Genomic DNA, 15,325 nt, shown 5'->3' with positions numbered 1-15,325 from the left:
AGAGATCTGCTCTATTTCAGTGATGCAGACTTTTCCAACTCCTATAGAGAACAAATATAGCGTAACTCATGCACAGCACATACTGTCAGTATTCAGCAAAACAATCTGCTTTCCTTCTGGAATGGATTGTTTCAGTACTTTTTATAAAAATATTCTTTCTTATTTGACTAATTTAAATCAGTAGAATCTATTATATGTCTTTCTGTCGGGCATGTAATATCCCTAAATTCCTACTACCTTCACAGATCACAGAATGATTGGGGTTGGAAGAGAACAAGAAGATCCTCTAATTCCAAAGCCCCTGCCATGGGCAGGGATACCTTCCACCAGGCTCCTCAAAGCCCCATACATCCTGGCCGTGAACACTTCCAGGGATGGGTAAGCCACCATTTCTCTGAACAATCTGTTCCTATGTCCCACCATCCTCACAGTCAAGAATTTTTGTCCTAATATCTAATCTAAACCTGCCCTATCTCAGTTTAAAGCCATTCCCCCTTGCCCTGTCACCACACACCCTTGTAAAAAGTCTCTCTTTTATCCTCTATGTATTTTAATTTGACTTACATGTTATCAAAATGTTATCAGCTTTGCATATCAGCCACAAGTAGCAAGAAGCAAAGAAAGGGAGAATTTCCCCTTTCTTACAGCTCCAAACCCATTTTACTCTATAGAACAACAATATATTTCTACATTGATTTTACAAACCAAATCTTAAATTGGCTTTCAACTTCTAACAAGTTTGTATAAACACATTAATAAAAATCTATTACTGCACTCCACCATGAAAGCAGTTCTCTAAAGATGCTAATACACATCCATATGTATTAAGTTCACAGAGCTTAATTCAAGTTTAAAATACAGTAAAAAGGGAGCATTTTGGAAAAGAAGTTAATTATTTTGGTGACAAGCGAGAGAATAAACACTTGCTGCTTACTGCTGCAGCCTTTCATTACGTATCCTTTCAGTTCTTGTTTTATGATGTGCAAGACAATGGGCATACTTTCATTACCCTCCAGAAATTCCAGGCTGCAACCCGTGATCAGGCTTCATTTGGCTAATTACAAATGAAGCAATTAGACAGAAATACTGCCCTTCTGCCCCAGCAGAGCACTGCCCTACCTTTGTTACACAATTTCTGTAATCTAAGCTACCCAGGTGAGGTCTTGGCCATCTCTGCATCACAGAGCTGGTACCACGCAGACACACCTGAGATTCCAACAGAGTATTAGACACTTCTAAAGTATCTACTGAAATCAGAATATCAAGTTGTCTTTGAGAGCAGCTAATATAAGAGAAGCCTGACAGGATTACAGAATCACGGAACAGTTAAAATTGGAAGGGCCCAGTGGAGGCCATCTAATCCAAGCTCCCTGCCCAAGTTATTAGTTCCTGATCTAATTTCTGTTCTAGTTCCTTGGCTGCAGTCAGTTTTACTGGGAGGAGAATGAAAGCAAAAGGATGTTTGACTATCTATTTGAGTATAGCAGTCACTATCGCACAGTAATAAACCACTGACCAAAACCTCATCAGTAATAATCTACCATTTACAGAGACAGTTCAGTATCAATTAATAAGGGGCAAATAGGGTAGAATAAAGCAAAGCCATAGATATTTCAATGGATGTGTAAATTAGCCTATGAGAACAGCAATGGATGATGTCATGGGGAGGAAACCCAGCAGTGGAGCACGAGGAACTTCAGGTCAAAGCTGCAGACCTGGACTTGCCCTGTCAGAGTTTAGCTAAGTACAATCAGTCAAAGCTTGAACTTGGTACTATTTAAATAACAGCTTCAGTACCTTTCCATTCACAGTGTGGTCAACACATAGGCCAAACTATGCTGAATTAGCAGTACCTTAAAACAGCTGCATATGTAACACTGACCAGGATGCTGTACCTCATTGAAATTTCATTCCTTCAAGGATGTAAAATAACAAAGGAGGATACTCAGTAACTTTTCAAATGCAACCATTTCTATTGCCATGAGACTTCTTCTGAAAAAGCACTAAGATTTTGATAACCTTACTACAGGAGAACATACTAAACTTTGTTCTGCTGAGGTTTACTGTAGAAAATTCTAGGAAAAAAAAAGGGAAAACTAGCATTTTGGATCATATTCAAAGAGGTACCCAAAGCAAAAAATTTCATATGGCCCTGTGCAGCAGCATTCTTGCATATGTTTATGCAGAAAAGGACACTCTGGACTTAGAAGTTCCTCTAGGCTAAACCAACCCAAAACTTGCACAGCATTGATTTCTTTATACTATACAGTTGTTCTAGTGAGGATGCTGGCACAGTCAGACTTCTCCCACTCCATTCATATACCAAAGTCTTTTGAAAAGCTTGCCAAAGTTTCATGTAAAGAAGCTATTAGATCAAGCATCAGCTTAAAGACCAGTCTGGTTTTTATTAATCTGTTATCTAAGATATGTAGTAAAAGAACAAGGCAGCAGCAATTTAAGACATTGACCACAAGTTCGTTTGCTTAAACTTAGGCAAAAATCCAAATGTTTTTCTCATCTGTAATTTGGACAAGCCTGAACAATAATTTCTTTTAAGAACCCATTTGTAAAGATAAGACTGCCTATTGCTCAAGTATATGCTTCTTCAGCAAAAATCCAGACCAAAACAAAAACCATATAGCTAGGCAGACTGAAGACATGCTTATGCATTCCAAAGGGAGAATGAAACATTTCTTCAATGAAATACACTGAAGGTATCTCAAGCTACAAAATTAATCCAGAATTTTAAGTCTAAAGTTGCACACTTGCATGTAAGAACATGTGCCTGAATGCAAAATAGTTGGTCTGGCATGGATAAACATCTTGCTGCCCACAAGGGAACTTTTGATTTTTTTTAGAGAGAAGTTGACTGTATTTTAGGTGTTGGTGTTTCCCACCTCCTTTACCCTTAAGGGGAATTGGCACACATGGATTCATTCTCGGTAGTTACAACCAAAAGCATCCACGGCAATGAGAGTGCACAGAAACAGGCCTGTTGGCTTTGGAATCACTGCACACACTGAACACTTTCTCATGTCCTTTCACACAGCAAATCAGTAAAACTTCTCAAATAACTACAAGAGCTAAATAATCAGAAACACTTTTGCATCCCTTAAGCAGAAGAGAGGCAAATTCAACAGTAAATAATTTAAGAATCTAATTGTTTCAACAACTGTATGCAAGAAAAAAAGACTAATGTTAACTTGAGGTGGGAAATTATGTTTGATGGTTTTTGCTGATTACTGTGTTCTCACTACTTCAGACATATTTGTTAAATAAAAATAGAATGGTGTTCATGTCCTCCTGTTTTGTAAAATATGAATGATTACTTGCAGATCAGTTTATTTACATCAATTTGGTAATGTAAGATAAGAAACTCTCTAAATGACTCTCCAAAATAATTAACTTAGTTCAAAGTCCATTTGTTCATATATTTCATTTCTAGCAAAGCAGGACATTTCAAAGGCACACATGTTTTGTGAGACTTCATGCACCTTCAGGATGCGGGGATTTAACACCGAGTTGTTAGAATTCATACTTTTAGTATGAATGGTAATTATACTACTTCATGTAAATTAAAACCTTTAAGTATTATGTTTTTCAGTAATTCCATTTGTTATGGGAGACAGTGCAACGACAATTTTGGATGACAGCTGGTTTGTATGGATCTGTGTATTAAGTAAAGTGAAATACAGACTCACAGGGTAAATCCTCTAGAAATCACTTCAGTCTCTTGAATGAGTCGTAGAGCTTTCCTCACGAGATTAGTAAAGGCCCGGCTATTGGCCACTGTTTCTTCCAGCTGGATACAGTATTTTCTCAGGGACATTTGCAGCTTGGCTGTCCTCCACGTGCCCCACGCTCTAAAGACGGCATAGAGGAGCAGCACGGGTCCGCACAGCAGCCACGACGATTCCTTCCACCACGAAGGAAACATAAGCAGCGCACTTACAACGGCAAGGAACAGCGAGACATCCCTGCAAACAGAGACAGTACCACCAACCACGCATTACTGAGGGCAAACAGACGGGAAAAGATTTTCAGGTACCTTTGAGATTATAACATCTTACTGTGGGGCTTTTATGTATGTCCTGAAGGGAGCTGTAAACACTGAAAACTACCCCTTGTGACAGGTATTGATGAATATGTACATGATATTACTTGGCTGGTAAACTCTAAGGAAACCTTTCTTCAGCTTTTTTGCAGCATGAGTAGGAGAGTAATGTACCACTTTGAAAGGTTAGTTTATCTTACACACTTACGTGACTTTAAAAAAATAGAAAAGAAAACTTAAAAAAGAAAAAAACTGATTACTCAGCATTATAAGCCAGGGCGTGTAGGAACTGTTAATATCTGTACTTCCAGGTTCAAGAGTACAGTAGGGAAGGGCATGTTTCTTTTGGTAGCAAATCCCTCAATTAGTGCCAGCTGTATTTTTTCTAGAGTCTGACTCATTTAACTTGGACACCAATGCACCACTAGTTTCTAACACAATTTTATAATGATGGCTTGAATAATTTTTTAAAAAATTTGTCACCTTCTGAAAATTCTTAAATAATAGATTTCCTAGTATCTCAGTTACTTCTCAAAGACTACAGAATACTTCTCAAAAGTTGTTACCTTCCTCTATAAAAATTCAACATAAATAAGTAACTGCTAGAAAATACACCGTCTTTCATAGATATTATTACATGGTTTTGTAAAATAATCACACTCTTCAGAGAGATGGATGGGATACCAGCTTCAAGGTACATTACAACTATACATTTCCAGAATGTGTTCAATGATAAACATTTTTTTCCTTCATACTTTAAAGCTGTGTATCCTGCATTTAGGTTTGGAAGTATAGACTTGGAATATTTTTCAATTTCTAAAATAAGGCACAATCTCTCAGTTTCTATTTCCTGGATAGTTTTGTGGTCAAATTTCAACCAGCTTTAACTCTTTAGGGCTACTGGCTACTGATAGGTTTCAGTAAAAGTCCAGGGTTAAAATATTCCAAATATGTAACTACCTCTGAAAGGGACAGACACACAGTCTCTAACTTCCTTGGTACATTAAAAAATAAAGTCCCACAAATGAATCAAATCACAACAATGAAAGACTAGAAGGGATTTAACAGCTCACTTTGTTCATTTTCAGCTTCTGTTTGGTTAACCCAGATCATCATGGACAGATCAAAGAGAAAATGGAGACTCCACAACCCATGTCATGGCTATTGCAACTCCTAGGTATCCTTAGAAGTCAAAAGATTTCCCCCAAGTCCCAGTTTGAGTCACTGGCAGATGAATTGCATTGTTCTTCCTCATATCCTTCCCTTTTCAGAACAGGACAAATGATGACTGATCACCACCTTCTACATATCATAACACTATTCCATCCCAGAGATATGCAGATCCTTTCCTGGAGTAATACTGCATACCCAATTCTTCATCACTTGGTGTTTCTTAACTTGACTTTTCCTTCCCAAGTGTAGCATTAAACTTTTGTCATTATTGAATTCTCTATAATTTTCAATATATTGATATTTCTCCAAGCTACCGTTGACCTGTGGTCTATGAAAACACAAACTTGAGGTCATCTGGAAGGTGAATTACATTCACAAATTTTATAAGTGTACTTTATCAGCTGAAAGTTAAAGAAACTGAATAATGCTAGGACCAGAAAAATCTGGTTCAAAAGTTCTCGTTTGGCAGAGAGCATCAATATTGACACAACTTAAACAGCTGAGATGTGACTCTGTAATAATTTTGTCTACTTTTTTAGTGTATATATGAGAAAATATCACTGGCCCATATTATGTGATTTTTTTTTCCTACTGATTACCACATTTCCAAGCAAGACACTGTCAGAACAAGCACTGGCATTGTTATTTCTTAAATACAGGTGGTAGTTGTTCAGATACTGCTGCCCCCCCACACAACATATTTTATAAAGACCACACCAAAATAAACACTTCTTAATTTAGTCTTCACACTCATGTCTCATTATTGAAATCACCTCTATATAGCTTCAGAAATTAATGAATTAATCAACGATGTTAGCTCCTCCTTATAGAATATATTAGTTAGGGAGTATTCACTCATGTTCATGTAGTTATCTCAGATTAAAATTCACTCTTTCAATAAAATGCCCAAAGAAAAAAAACATGTCTATACAAAAATCTGAGGACTAGTAGAATAAAGACCCAAGAACATGAGAAAAAATATAGTTACTTTAATGTTGCATTTTATATCAAGAATGCACAGTATATTTTTTGCTTGCTTCACAGTGACTATAATTGTAGATAACCTCAATACAATACCAAATATTAGGAGTTGCTAGGGAGCGTAGCGTTGGAAGCTGTCTGTTTTCCTGTTGCTTACACTGCCCTGCAGACAGGATACTGGGGTCAAGGAATTCAATCAGTTCCACATCCTCCTGCAGCAGAACTTCCTGTTGTAGGATGGTACGGAGCGTGTCAAATCGGAATCCAACATCCTTACCACATACAAATGGGCAGGAGAAAAAACAGGCATTAGTAAAGAATATGCAAATTCTTAAAATTAAGTTAGCAGAACAAGGAAAACACCCACACACCCTACACTTTACTGACAACAATCTGTTCCCAGAGCAGAGAAATATTTCAGATATATCACAAGTAGCTACTTTTTTATAAAACTTGTTTAACTTTTAAAGCTCACACACTACGTAACAGTTCAGGCTCACAGGATGCATCACACTGACTTTGTGATCTGACCCAGATAGTAACAATAACTGGAAACACGCCACAGAGTATGCCAATATATTTGCATAGGAATAAGAGAGGTACTGAATCTATTAGAAGATCATTTAAAAAACAGAAAATACTTTTTTCAAAATGTCATGATATCATTTATATCATTAACAAACAAACAAAACTTAGAGAGAAAGAGAGATACTGCTGATTAGTCAACAAAAAGTCACTTGTGGACACTTAATAACAGCAGCATCAGCCCCAAGCCAAGGCAGTGGAGTACCCTGCTGTAGGAGTCTGTACCTTTCCAAAGGGAACTCCATCCAAACATGAAACAGCATGGGGCTCCAAGACCTCCCACCTGCTAAACCTCAGGCAAACTTTAAGGAGTTACTTAGTTGCAAATTTGATGCCATAAGCATTTGCTACTTCTCCCCCCAACTATAGCTCTTCAAGACAAATGCACAGCTCATGAAGACAAATAAAATCATCAGAGAAGCCCCCTGAAATTTTCATTTGCATATGGTACCAAACCATAAGTACTTCAAGGTAAGAATGTCATAACAAAACCCAACAAACGCTGAACATGTGCATCCCTGCATCTAGCTAATTACAGGAGAGAAAAGAGAATATTTCTGAAAAGTCTCTAATAGAAGCTTTTAACATAAGTGTGACATTTCACAGTATAAAATCTGTTTCATTCTGTCACTGACAGAATGAGATTCTTTATAAGAAACCATAAAATAGCTAGTTTAGAAATTTAATTCCATGCACAGATGTCACCTCAGATAACTTTCATTCTACTTTTCATGGAAAACATTTGTTTCAGGACTGTGTGCAAGAGGAAACTCTGCCCTCCTCCGACGCATCCTGTGTCATTTCAATACTCTACTGGAGTATGCAGCAGGACAAACATGTTTTGCATGTTCTTTGGTTATGCCTCCATCTCAAGAAAGTAAGGCTAAAAATTGCTATTAAGATAATACCCTCAATTCATAGGGGATGAGAGAGGAAGAAAAAAGTCAATCAGAGATCACTAATGAGAGATTTTCACAGGAAATTATGTCCTCCTGAGATAAAGGAGGACTAAGATACAGCAGAACTCCATGAGAAATGGAAAATTCTAACTTCACATGTTGCTCAGCATTTTCTTTTGAAGCTCCATTTGAAGCCATCATGGTGTAGAAAAAAAATAAATCAAAATTCTAGATTCTGGAACACTCTGAAGTGACATTTGCAAGCCATACTAGGAGCATGAAGGAGTTGGGTACAAGTTAAAGCTGACTGGAGACAAGCCCAGACTGGAAAGTGGTGCTGCAGAGAAAGAGCAAACAAAGTTTGCTTTGCCTTTCCCAAAAGCAGAAGCCCTGTAGAGAGCAGTGTAGAAACAGAGGCCAGGACCGGTCCAGGGGCAGTACAGCTGCACTGTGGTGGTGCTGTGCCTGAGCCAACAAGGTGAAACAGAGGGTGACGCAATACACAGAAGCTCTAGAACCTTCTGTCTTAGGTAGTCTCTACAAGGCACTAGGCTGCAACATATGGACTTTCTCAGTCAGCATTTCCACACTGCCTTCCACCAAAGGGGTACCTACACTGCAATTAAACTCATTTCACCTTTCAATAATTTCTTAACTTTATCACATATTTTATTATCTTCCACGCTTTGAACATCTTTACCCTGGCTATTGATACTGTTCCTGTCCTTTTGTGCCCAATCTGGCATAGTAACTGAAAACCAGAATTAGTATCATCTAAAGAATAAATAATATGCTTAGAGCCAAAACAAACAATACAGACCAAAGATGATGTTCAGAGGATGAGATACAGAGGAGAGGAAGACCCGTGGATTAAAAAAAGGAAATGGAAAAATAAAAAAAGTGATCACTTACCAGTCGGTGAAGTATGTCATCATTTTTCTTGTACTGTGGAAAAGGAAACCAGCTTCTAAAAAACTCAACTAGTTTTGACAGGATGCCTTGCTGAAAGGAACAGAAATTACTCCAATTAAAAAAAAAAAAACCCAAAAACTAAAGCAAAAGTTAAATAAATAACAGCAGAGAAATCCTTTATTTCTGCATTTGATTTTCTTGTTAACTCAGACCCAAGTACTTGTAAGGAAGTTTGACTTACTGTGTCTGGCCTAACTTCAGAGTACACTAAGAGAACATCTGCTTCCCGTCAGTTTGCTTGTGAACAGGAGAACAAAATAAAACCTTCAGTAACCCCACCTATTTGGAGCATAATGGATTGTTATGTTGTTCTGTTAAAAATAACTACAGTTAAGACTAGATTGATCTCAAGGTGGCAGCTACTGCATTGACATGAAAGATTTTCACTCTCCTGGGGGATAAAACCCCAAAGGTTAAATGACTGACAGGCTGAAGAGAAGTGAAAGACCAGAACATGGACAACCTCTCCTCGGCAGCCCACTGCAGCCTGAGCACAGCTCCAGAGGAGTTGTAAACAGAGACAAGGAGAGTGATGGTAAGAGGAGGAAATGCCCCAAAAACTCCCTGTCCACACCAGTGTGTGCCACCAGGTACTTTATCGCTATGCTGCTTCACACGCAACCTAAATCCACACTTTTGTCTGAGCTGTAAGCATAACTTCAGATGCCACTAACAGAGTGACTCCCTCTCAGTCATCACACATTGTACTCATGTATCTTCCTAAAACAAGATGCACGACAGATTATAACTGAATAGATGCATGGTTTTGCTTAAGTCTGCAGCCATTCAATGAACTAAAAAGCACAGCTCTTGACACACCATTCTATTTACTTTCCTCAGACTGAACTGACAGGAAGTATTTTTCAAAATATTTAGTTATATATATTTCATGAATTCCGAGGCCCTGTCTCAGTCTTCAGACTGCTGACATGTAATACAATCAAATAAAACGTATGTCAAAAAATTTAATTGTGAAGTGCTTACATTTTGTGGCATACTGTTTCAAAATAATAAAACAAAACCCCATAGAGATTCTAATAGTTCAATGTAAAAAAGGTGATAACTTCTGTTTCTCCGTCTTCTTTGGGTTTTTTTCCATTTTTAATTCCTCTCTTGTTTGCATTTTTCTTGGTTTCCCCCCCAGCTACAAGTGGGAAATAGAAGAAGAAACCAAAGCAACAGGAGCTTTGAGTTTTGTAATTAAGCTGTTATCAGCCTGGCAGCCTTCTGAAAGGCAGTGTGGCCAGCCTGGTGCAGCAAGCCAGGGCAGAACAGCCTTAACATCAGGAACTGCCACCCTAAAGCCTTTATGCTTCAACAATTCTTGAAATAACTTATTTTGGTACCCATTTAAGTAATCTAACTCAAGCGTTTCTTTACAAATGTTTCATCTTTCTGTGTACAGTTAGATTTTGAGATCTATGCCACAAGGAAGTGTTTTTAGGTCAGTGAAGAGGCGAACTAGTAACAGGGATCTCATAATGATAGCTCTTCCCGAAACACTGACATCATTGTGGCTTAATAAGAGGAGCTATCCCAGCAATTCACACTTAAGACTATGGAATAAATCCAAGTGATTGTATTTTCATGTTGCTCAAGGGCAATGACATAAGTCAGAAGAATGTCACTAACTGCAGCACAAGATCATCCTTCAAGTTTTTTGCAGAGTAGTGCAAAAGGAAATAAAATTTTCTAATTACAATTTGTAGAGAATTGAAATTAAATGAACAAAGGTCTTGCTCTGCATTTGAATTTCAGACAGGTATTTCACTGAAAAGTACTTTTGGAAAGTACATTGAAAGCAGGGTACGGAAAGAGTAATCCATTTAAGAATATGCCTCTTGAATCCTATAATTTTCAACTGCTTAGCCTTTTTAAGTCTGGATTTTTACAATGAACATTTAAAGCTACACCAAGGATAGTTTTACGCTGCTACAACTAAACTAGACTGTGGAGTTACTGAAAAATAACTTAGTGTGCTACGTAAGCAATCTTTTAGTTTATTCTCCATAGTTTAGTTTAAAAATACAGATCTGAGCTTGCATAAACACTCAACAGGCAAGTCAGTGCTTGAGAATACAAAACAAGACAATCCACTGTCTTGGGCTGTGACCCAATAGAGTACAGCAACACATTGAATTATTCACATCCTGGGAATAATGTCTTACAGTTTGCATTCCCATTGGGAGTGTTACTGACAAGCAAAACTACCTTCACCAACACACAAGTCAGGTCATGTTGCCAGTACTTCCAGAGTATTCTTACAGCTTTAGAACAATACTCAGTCAAACTCTCTGTAAACTAAATAACAAAGATGCATAACTCCTAACATTTAAAAATTATTAGCATATTGCATGCACATTTTAGGTAAATTAATTTGAATCTAAAAAATAATTCTACCGCCTATTTCTCTTTTGTAGATAAATTCTTCAGAAGAAGATAATGCTACACACTGAATACCTTGCATTAAGTGGGTGGGAAGCCCTAGGCAAAGGCAAAGGACCGGTCCCTCTGCCATCCCTCATCAGGTCACCTGCAGAGCTACTCAGGGCTAGCCTCAACGCAATTCTCAGAAGCTGCCTCAAACTCCAGTTCTGTTCTAATGACAAAATATCATTGCATCTAAGGTGGGACAAGTTGTGACAGTATAATCAATTTAAACATTCAGATATGCACAGCAGTCAAGGAAAATGGCCAAGAAAGGAAAGATGTAAAGAAGTGATAAATTCTGTAACTATCAAGTAGAATTACCCAAATGGGATTTAATTCCAGAAAACAAGTCTAGGAGCTCTTAGTAGCAGTGCTTTTGCGTATCAAGTGATCATGAGACCAGGACTAGAGCTGTAACTTTCTCCAGAGACTGGAACAGCCAGGAACACTGCACCTACAATTACTATGCTAAATCACACCTCCATAATCCTTCAGATGGGAGCTTGGCATTTCATCAGCCCCTAGAACACAACCTTAAAACACCTTTACAGCTTTTTTACTCGAAGTTCATTTAGACCATATTCCAATTAAAAAAAAAAAAAAAAATAGGCCAAAAAAGCCACCACCAGAACTACATGTTTTGAGAAGTATTTAAGATGTGCTTCAGATTCAACTGGTGCCTCTGTGTTTCCTTAGGCGTGAACCATGCACTCTGTTTGGCAGGACAGTAAGACAGAATAGAAGTATTTGTATCAGTCACTAGGAACCTCTTTTTCTTCTCAGATTTATTTTTTCTGTCTCTGAAGATCCCAAAGCAGATCTCTGCCATACCAAATTCTTTCTGTGTGTCACCTGCTTTCAGCTGCACAGGGTTCCACTTGACTGAACACAAGAGGAGGAAACAATCTCAACTCAAAGACAAAGCAATACTCCAGCTTTTACATTTTTATTTTAATGAAGTGTTTAAGGCATTTGGAAACTTGCTTTTCAGAACAAAAGGAAAGTGATATACACATACTGGGAATCACTCAGTGTGGAACAGCATCTGCTCCCTGTAATCATAGTTATATCAAGCCTCAAGGAAGATCATTTTATATTAGGACTGTGGGTAGGTACATATCCAGAAGTCAGAAACCATTTATTTTCCAGACATTTTATCATTTCAGTAGAGTAGGCCAGTGAAGGCCAAGGGAAGGGAAATGGTAACAGCCTCATGCAAAAATGAGGAAACTACTGGAATACAAATTATTTGTCTGTATCTCATAAAAAAGTTGCAACAAAGCCTCAGATCATCCTAAATCCAGTCTACTTTTCTAAATGTGTGGCCAGCTGCCTCATTTTCTTCCCTATTGAGACACCCTACCAAAATAGTACACAAAAATCAAATGACAAAAACAGACTTTCGGACATCAGACTACAAAAGAAAAATGTTAACTCTTTCCAACGGGTACTGGAATCGCAGCAGGAAGAACGTCTGACAATTTATCACTAAAAATTACACACAGGTTTCTTCCTCATTTCCACTATGTATCTTTGTCTAGACAGAGATGAGACAATGTGAGCATCACCTAGTGTTTGTAAGAAATGGACAGCCCGTTTTCACACACCCACTCCCTTCAAGCTGCAAGGCAAACCACGAAGAATTACTTCTTCATCTGACACAATACTGGAGGAATTGCTGCCAACACAATAAAATTAAGTGTAAAATGCTTGAGGGGAAGGGAGGGGAAAAAAACAGAATACCTGAGGTTTTTAAAAGCAGTATATCTTAATATTTTTGATGTTCTTAACCCCACAGAACTTTTGTATAAAATTCAATGGAAATTATATACACAAACACAATATCATACTGATTATTTTGCAGAACTATGCAAAATAATGTAGCTGACAATCCATGCATTACTTCATAATAACCAACAGTGTCAAACAATGAAATGTCATCCTATTTTTTAATTAACAATGTTAAATGAAATTTAATGTCAACAACAAATATATAAATAAACAAAGTCCTCCTATGCCAAGTCATAATAGGTATCTTCAGTATAAACATACCACAAAAGAAACATTAGCTGTAAAGAGAAAACATCTTTTCAAGTGGTTTCTTGAGGATTATGGTGAGTGCCAGCTGACAATTCTGAAAAGAAAAAGTGGTAGACGTAATATTTCCATGAATACCTCAAAATAAAGAAAATTGTGAGCTAAATCCTGATTTAAATTCAGCCTTGCTTTGTGACCAGGGATAGAGGGAATTATTATTAGAAATGTAATAGCTATCCACATCAACTATCTCATTCAGGTTGGTTACAGCATTTCTACTTCCCAGAAATCCTCTTTCTTAATATGTTTTATCACAGACAAAGCTATACTTAGCAACTGAATGCCTGGGAAGGGCTGGAAGCTGTAAATACTCTGTTCTAGAAAATTACAGGTTCTATTCCCAGAATGTCATACTAAGCTAACATAATAAGATCCACTACATAAAGTAATTTTCAACACTCAAAAAATTATATATCAAAGCTTCTTGCTTCCCTAGCTTATGTAAGTGCAAAGAAACACTCCAAACTATACTGATTAACCACAACTTCAAGATATGATAACGGGCTGAGGTTCATTGTCTGGGGGTTTTTGTCTTTGTGGTTTTAAATACAGGAAGTGATTTCTCTCTGTTCCGATTTCTCCTATTTGTGAAGCAATGCAGTTCTCTTGTGAGAAGAATAATACTCAGCAACAGGAGAGTGCTCACCTTCTGGGCAGCACGCACAGTCTGCTCCCTTTGGCTTTCTGCTGCTGCACATTGCTCTGCCTTCTGTGACACCGAGGAACATACTTCAAAATCTGTGTGTCCCAAATCCTGCAGATATTGGTACAGTGGGGAATTCTGGAAAGAGAGTTATAAAAAGAAAAAGGAGAAAAAAAAACAATGTTAAAAATCATTCCGTGTTTCCCACAAAACACCACTGTGAATTCAGTAACCACACAGTGAGCAATGAATGGATTGAGAAATGGAAAAAAACTAAATCAGAAAATTAGAAAAAGGCTTCTGCTCTCTCTAAAGATAGTACTAGTACTCTGGCTTAACAAAAAATCCCACAACACACAAACAAAAACTAAATTTTAAAAAATTGCTGGCAAAACAAAAGATTTAAAACCAGTCCTTAATAAAACAGAAAAAGTGTGGCATTCTGATCATCAGAGAATGGTAAAATTTAGAATAATTAGCTATTTATCTATACAGATCTACGAAATATCTTCTTGTCATCTGCACCGCGAATCTCAATTTACTTAACTCTTAGTTTTCAGTTTACAACTACAGATACGGCAGTATCTAGGACACATTTGATGAAAACAATACCTAGGATAACTCCAGTTCTACTTGGGAAACGTAAAGAGAATTTATTTTTAAGAGAAATTCTCAGCAATCCGTCTGATACAGCCCAGTTAGACAGGGATTAATTCTGACCTCTGAAAAATTTTATTAGCGAGACTAGCCAACTGCAACATCTTAATTTAACATACTATCAACCAAAATACTGTATATAAAAAGTAAAAGCCTTACAATAAATGATGCACAGTTGTGGAGGCCTGCAGAAATAACCACCTACAGAACACCTACCATTAATTGTTACACCAACTATCATTAACTTGCTGGTGCAAGTTGTGAAGGGGCCCACCTAACTCTGACTATGTAGCAACACAGCCAAATCTCAAATGACTACCATGAAATAAAACTTGGAAGCCATCATTCATACCAGCTGAACAAATTAACTTGTTACCTTTTAGGAATTTTGCTAACCCTATCACTGGAGTGCTATTTTAATCCCTCTTATCTATTTAAGGCATGCAAAATCATATTTGTGTTTATTCTGTTGCAGTTACAACAGATTCAGTACCCAGTCATTACATGAAACTTAAATATTCATACCAACTCACAAATACAGATAATCATACTTACCCACAATAACAATGATTGTGCAAAACACTAGGATAGGTTAATGACTCATTTCCTGGTGACAACGTTTCCAGTGTGACAACACAATCCCATGTTTTCCCCAAGTACCCCTCTTCCATGGCTGAGTACTTTTTCAAAATGCATACAACTTTAATTAAACTGTGCTGTTCTGGACCAGCTGTTTCTCTCTATGTAGAACATACTATTTTACCAAAATACCTTCATTAAAATGGAAGAGAAAGTGTAATAGACTAGAATACTTGTTCTATTTAAGACCCTGTG

General features: G+C 37.4%; 1 protein-coding gene across 4 annotated transcripts in view; it reads right to left on the bottom strand.

Annotated features, from left to right (window-relative positions):
- VEZT (vezatin, adherens junctions transmembrane protein) overlaps positions 1-15,325 on the bottom strand; it is a 60,193-nt gene that overhangs the window by 30,787 nt on the left and 14,081 nt on the right. For all 4 annotated transcript variants that reach the window (XM_030261543.4, XM_030261549.4, XM_030261560.4 and 1 more), the window contains exons 2-5: positions 13,838-13,972; positions 8,605-8,694; positions 6,305-6,480; positions 3,702-3,977 (exon numbers count right to left, since the gene is read on the bottom strand). In XM_030261543.4, coding sequence (XP_030117403.4) covers positions 3,702-3,977; positions 6,305-6,480; positions 8,605-8,694; positions 13,838-13,972 — 677 coding nt within the window. The remainder of the gene's footprint in view (positions 1-3,701; positions 3,978-6,304; positions 6,481-8,604; positions 8,695-13,837; positions 13,973-15,325) is intronic.

Source organism: Taeniopygia guttata, chromosome 1A, assembly GCF_048771995.1.
Source record: "Taeniopygia guttata chromosome 1A, bTaeGut7.mat, whole genome shotgun sequence".
NCBI lineage: Eukaryota > Metazoa > Chordata > Aves > Passeriformes > Estrildidae > Taeniopygia > Taeniopygia guttata.
Note: the sequence above shows the minus strand (reverse complement) of the source record. Positions and strands in the feature narration are given on the sequence as shown.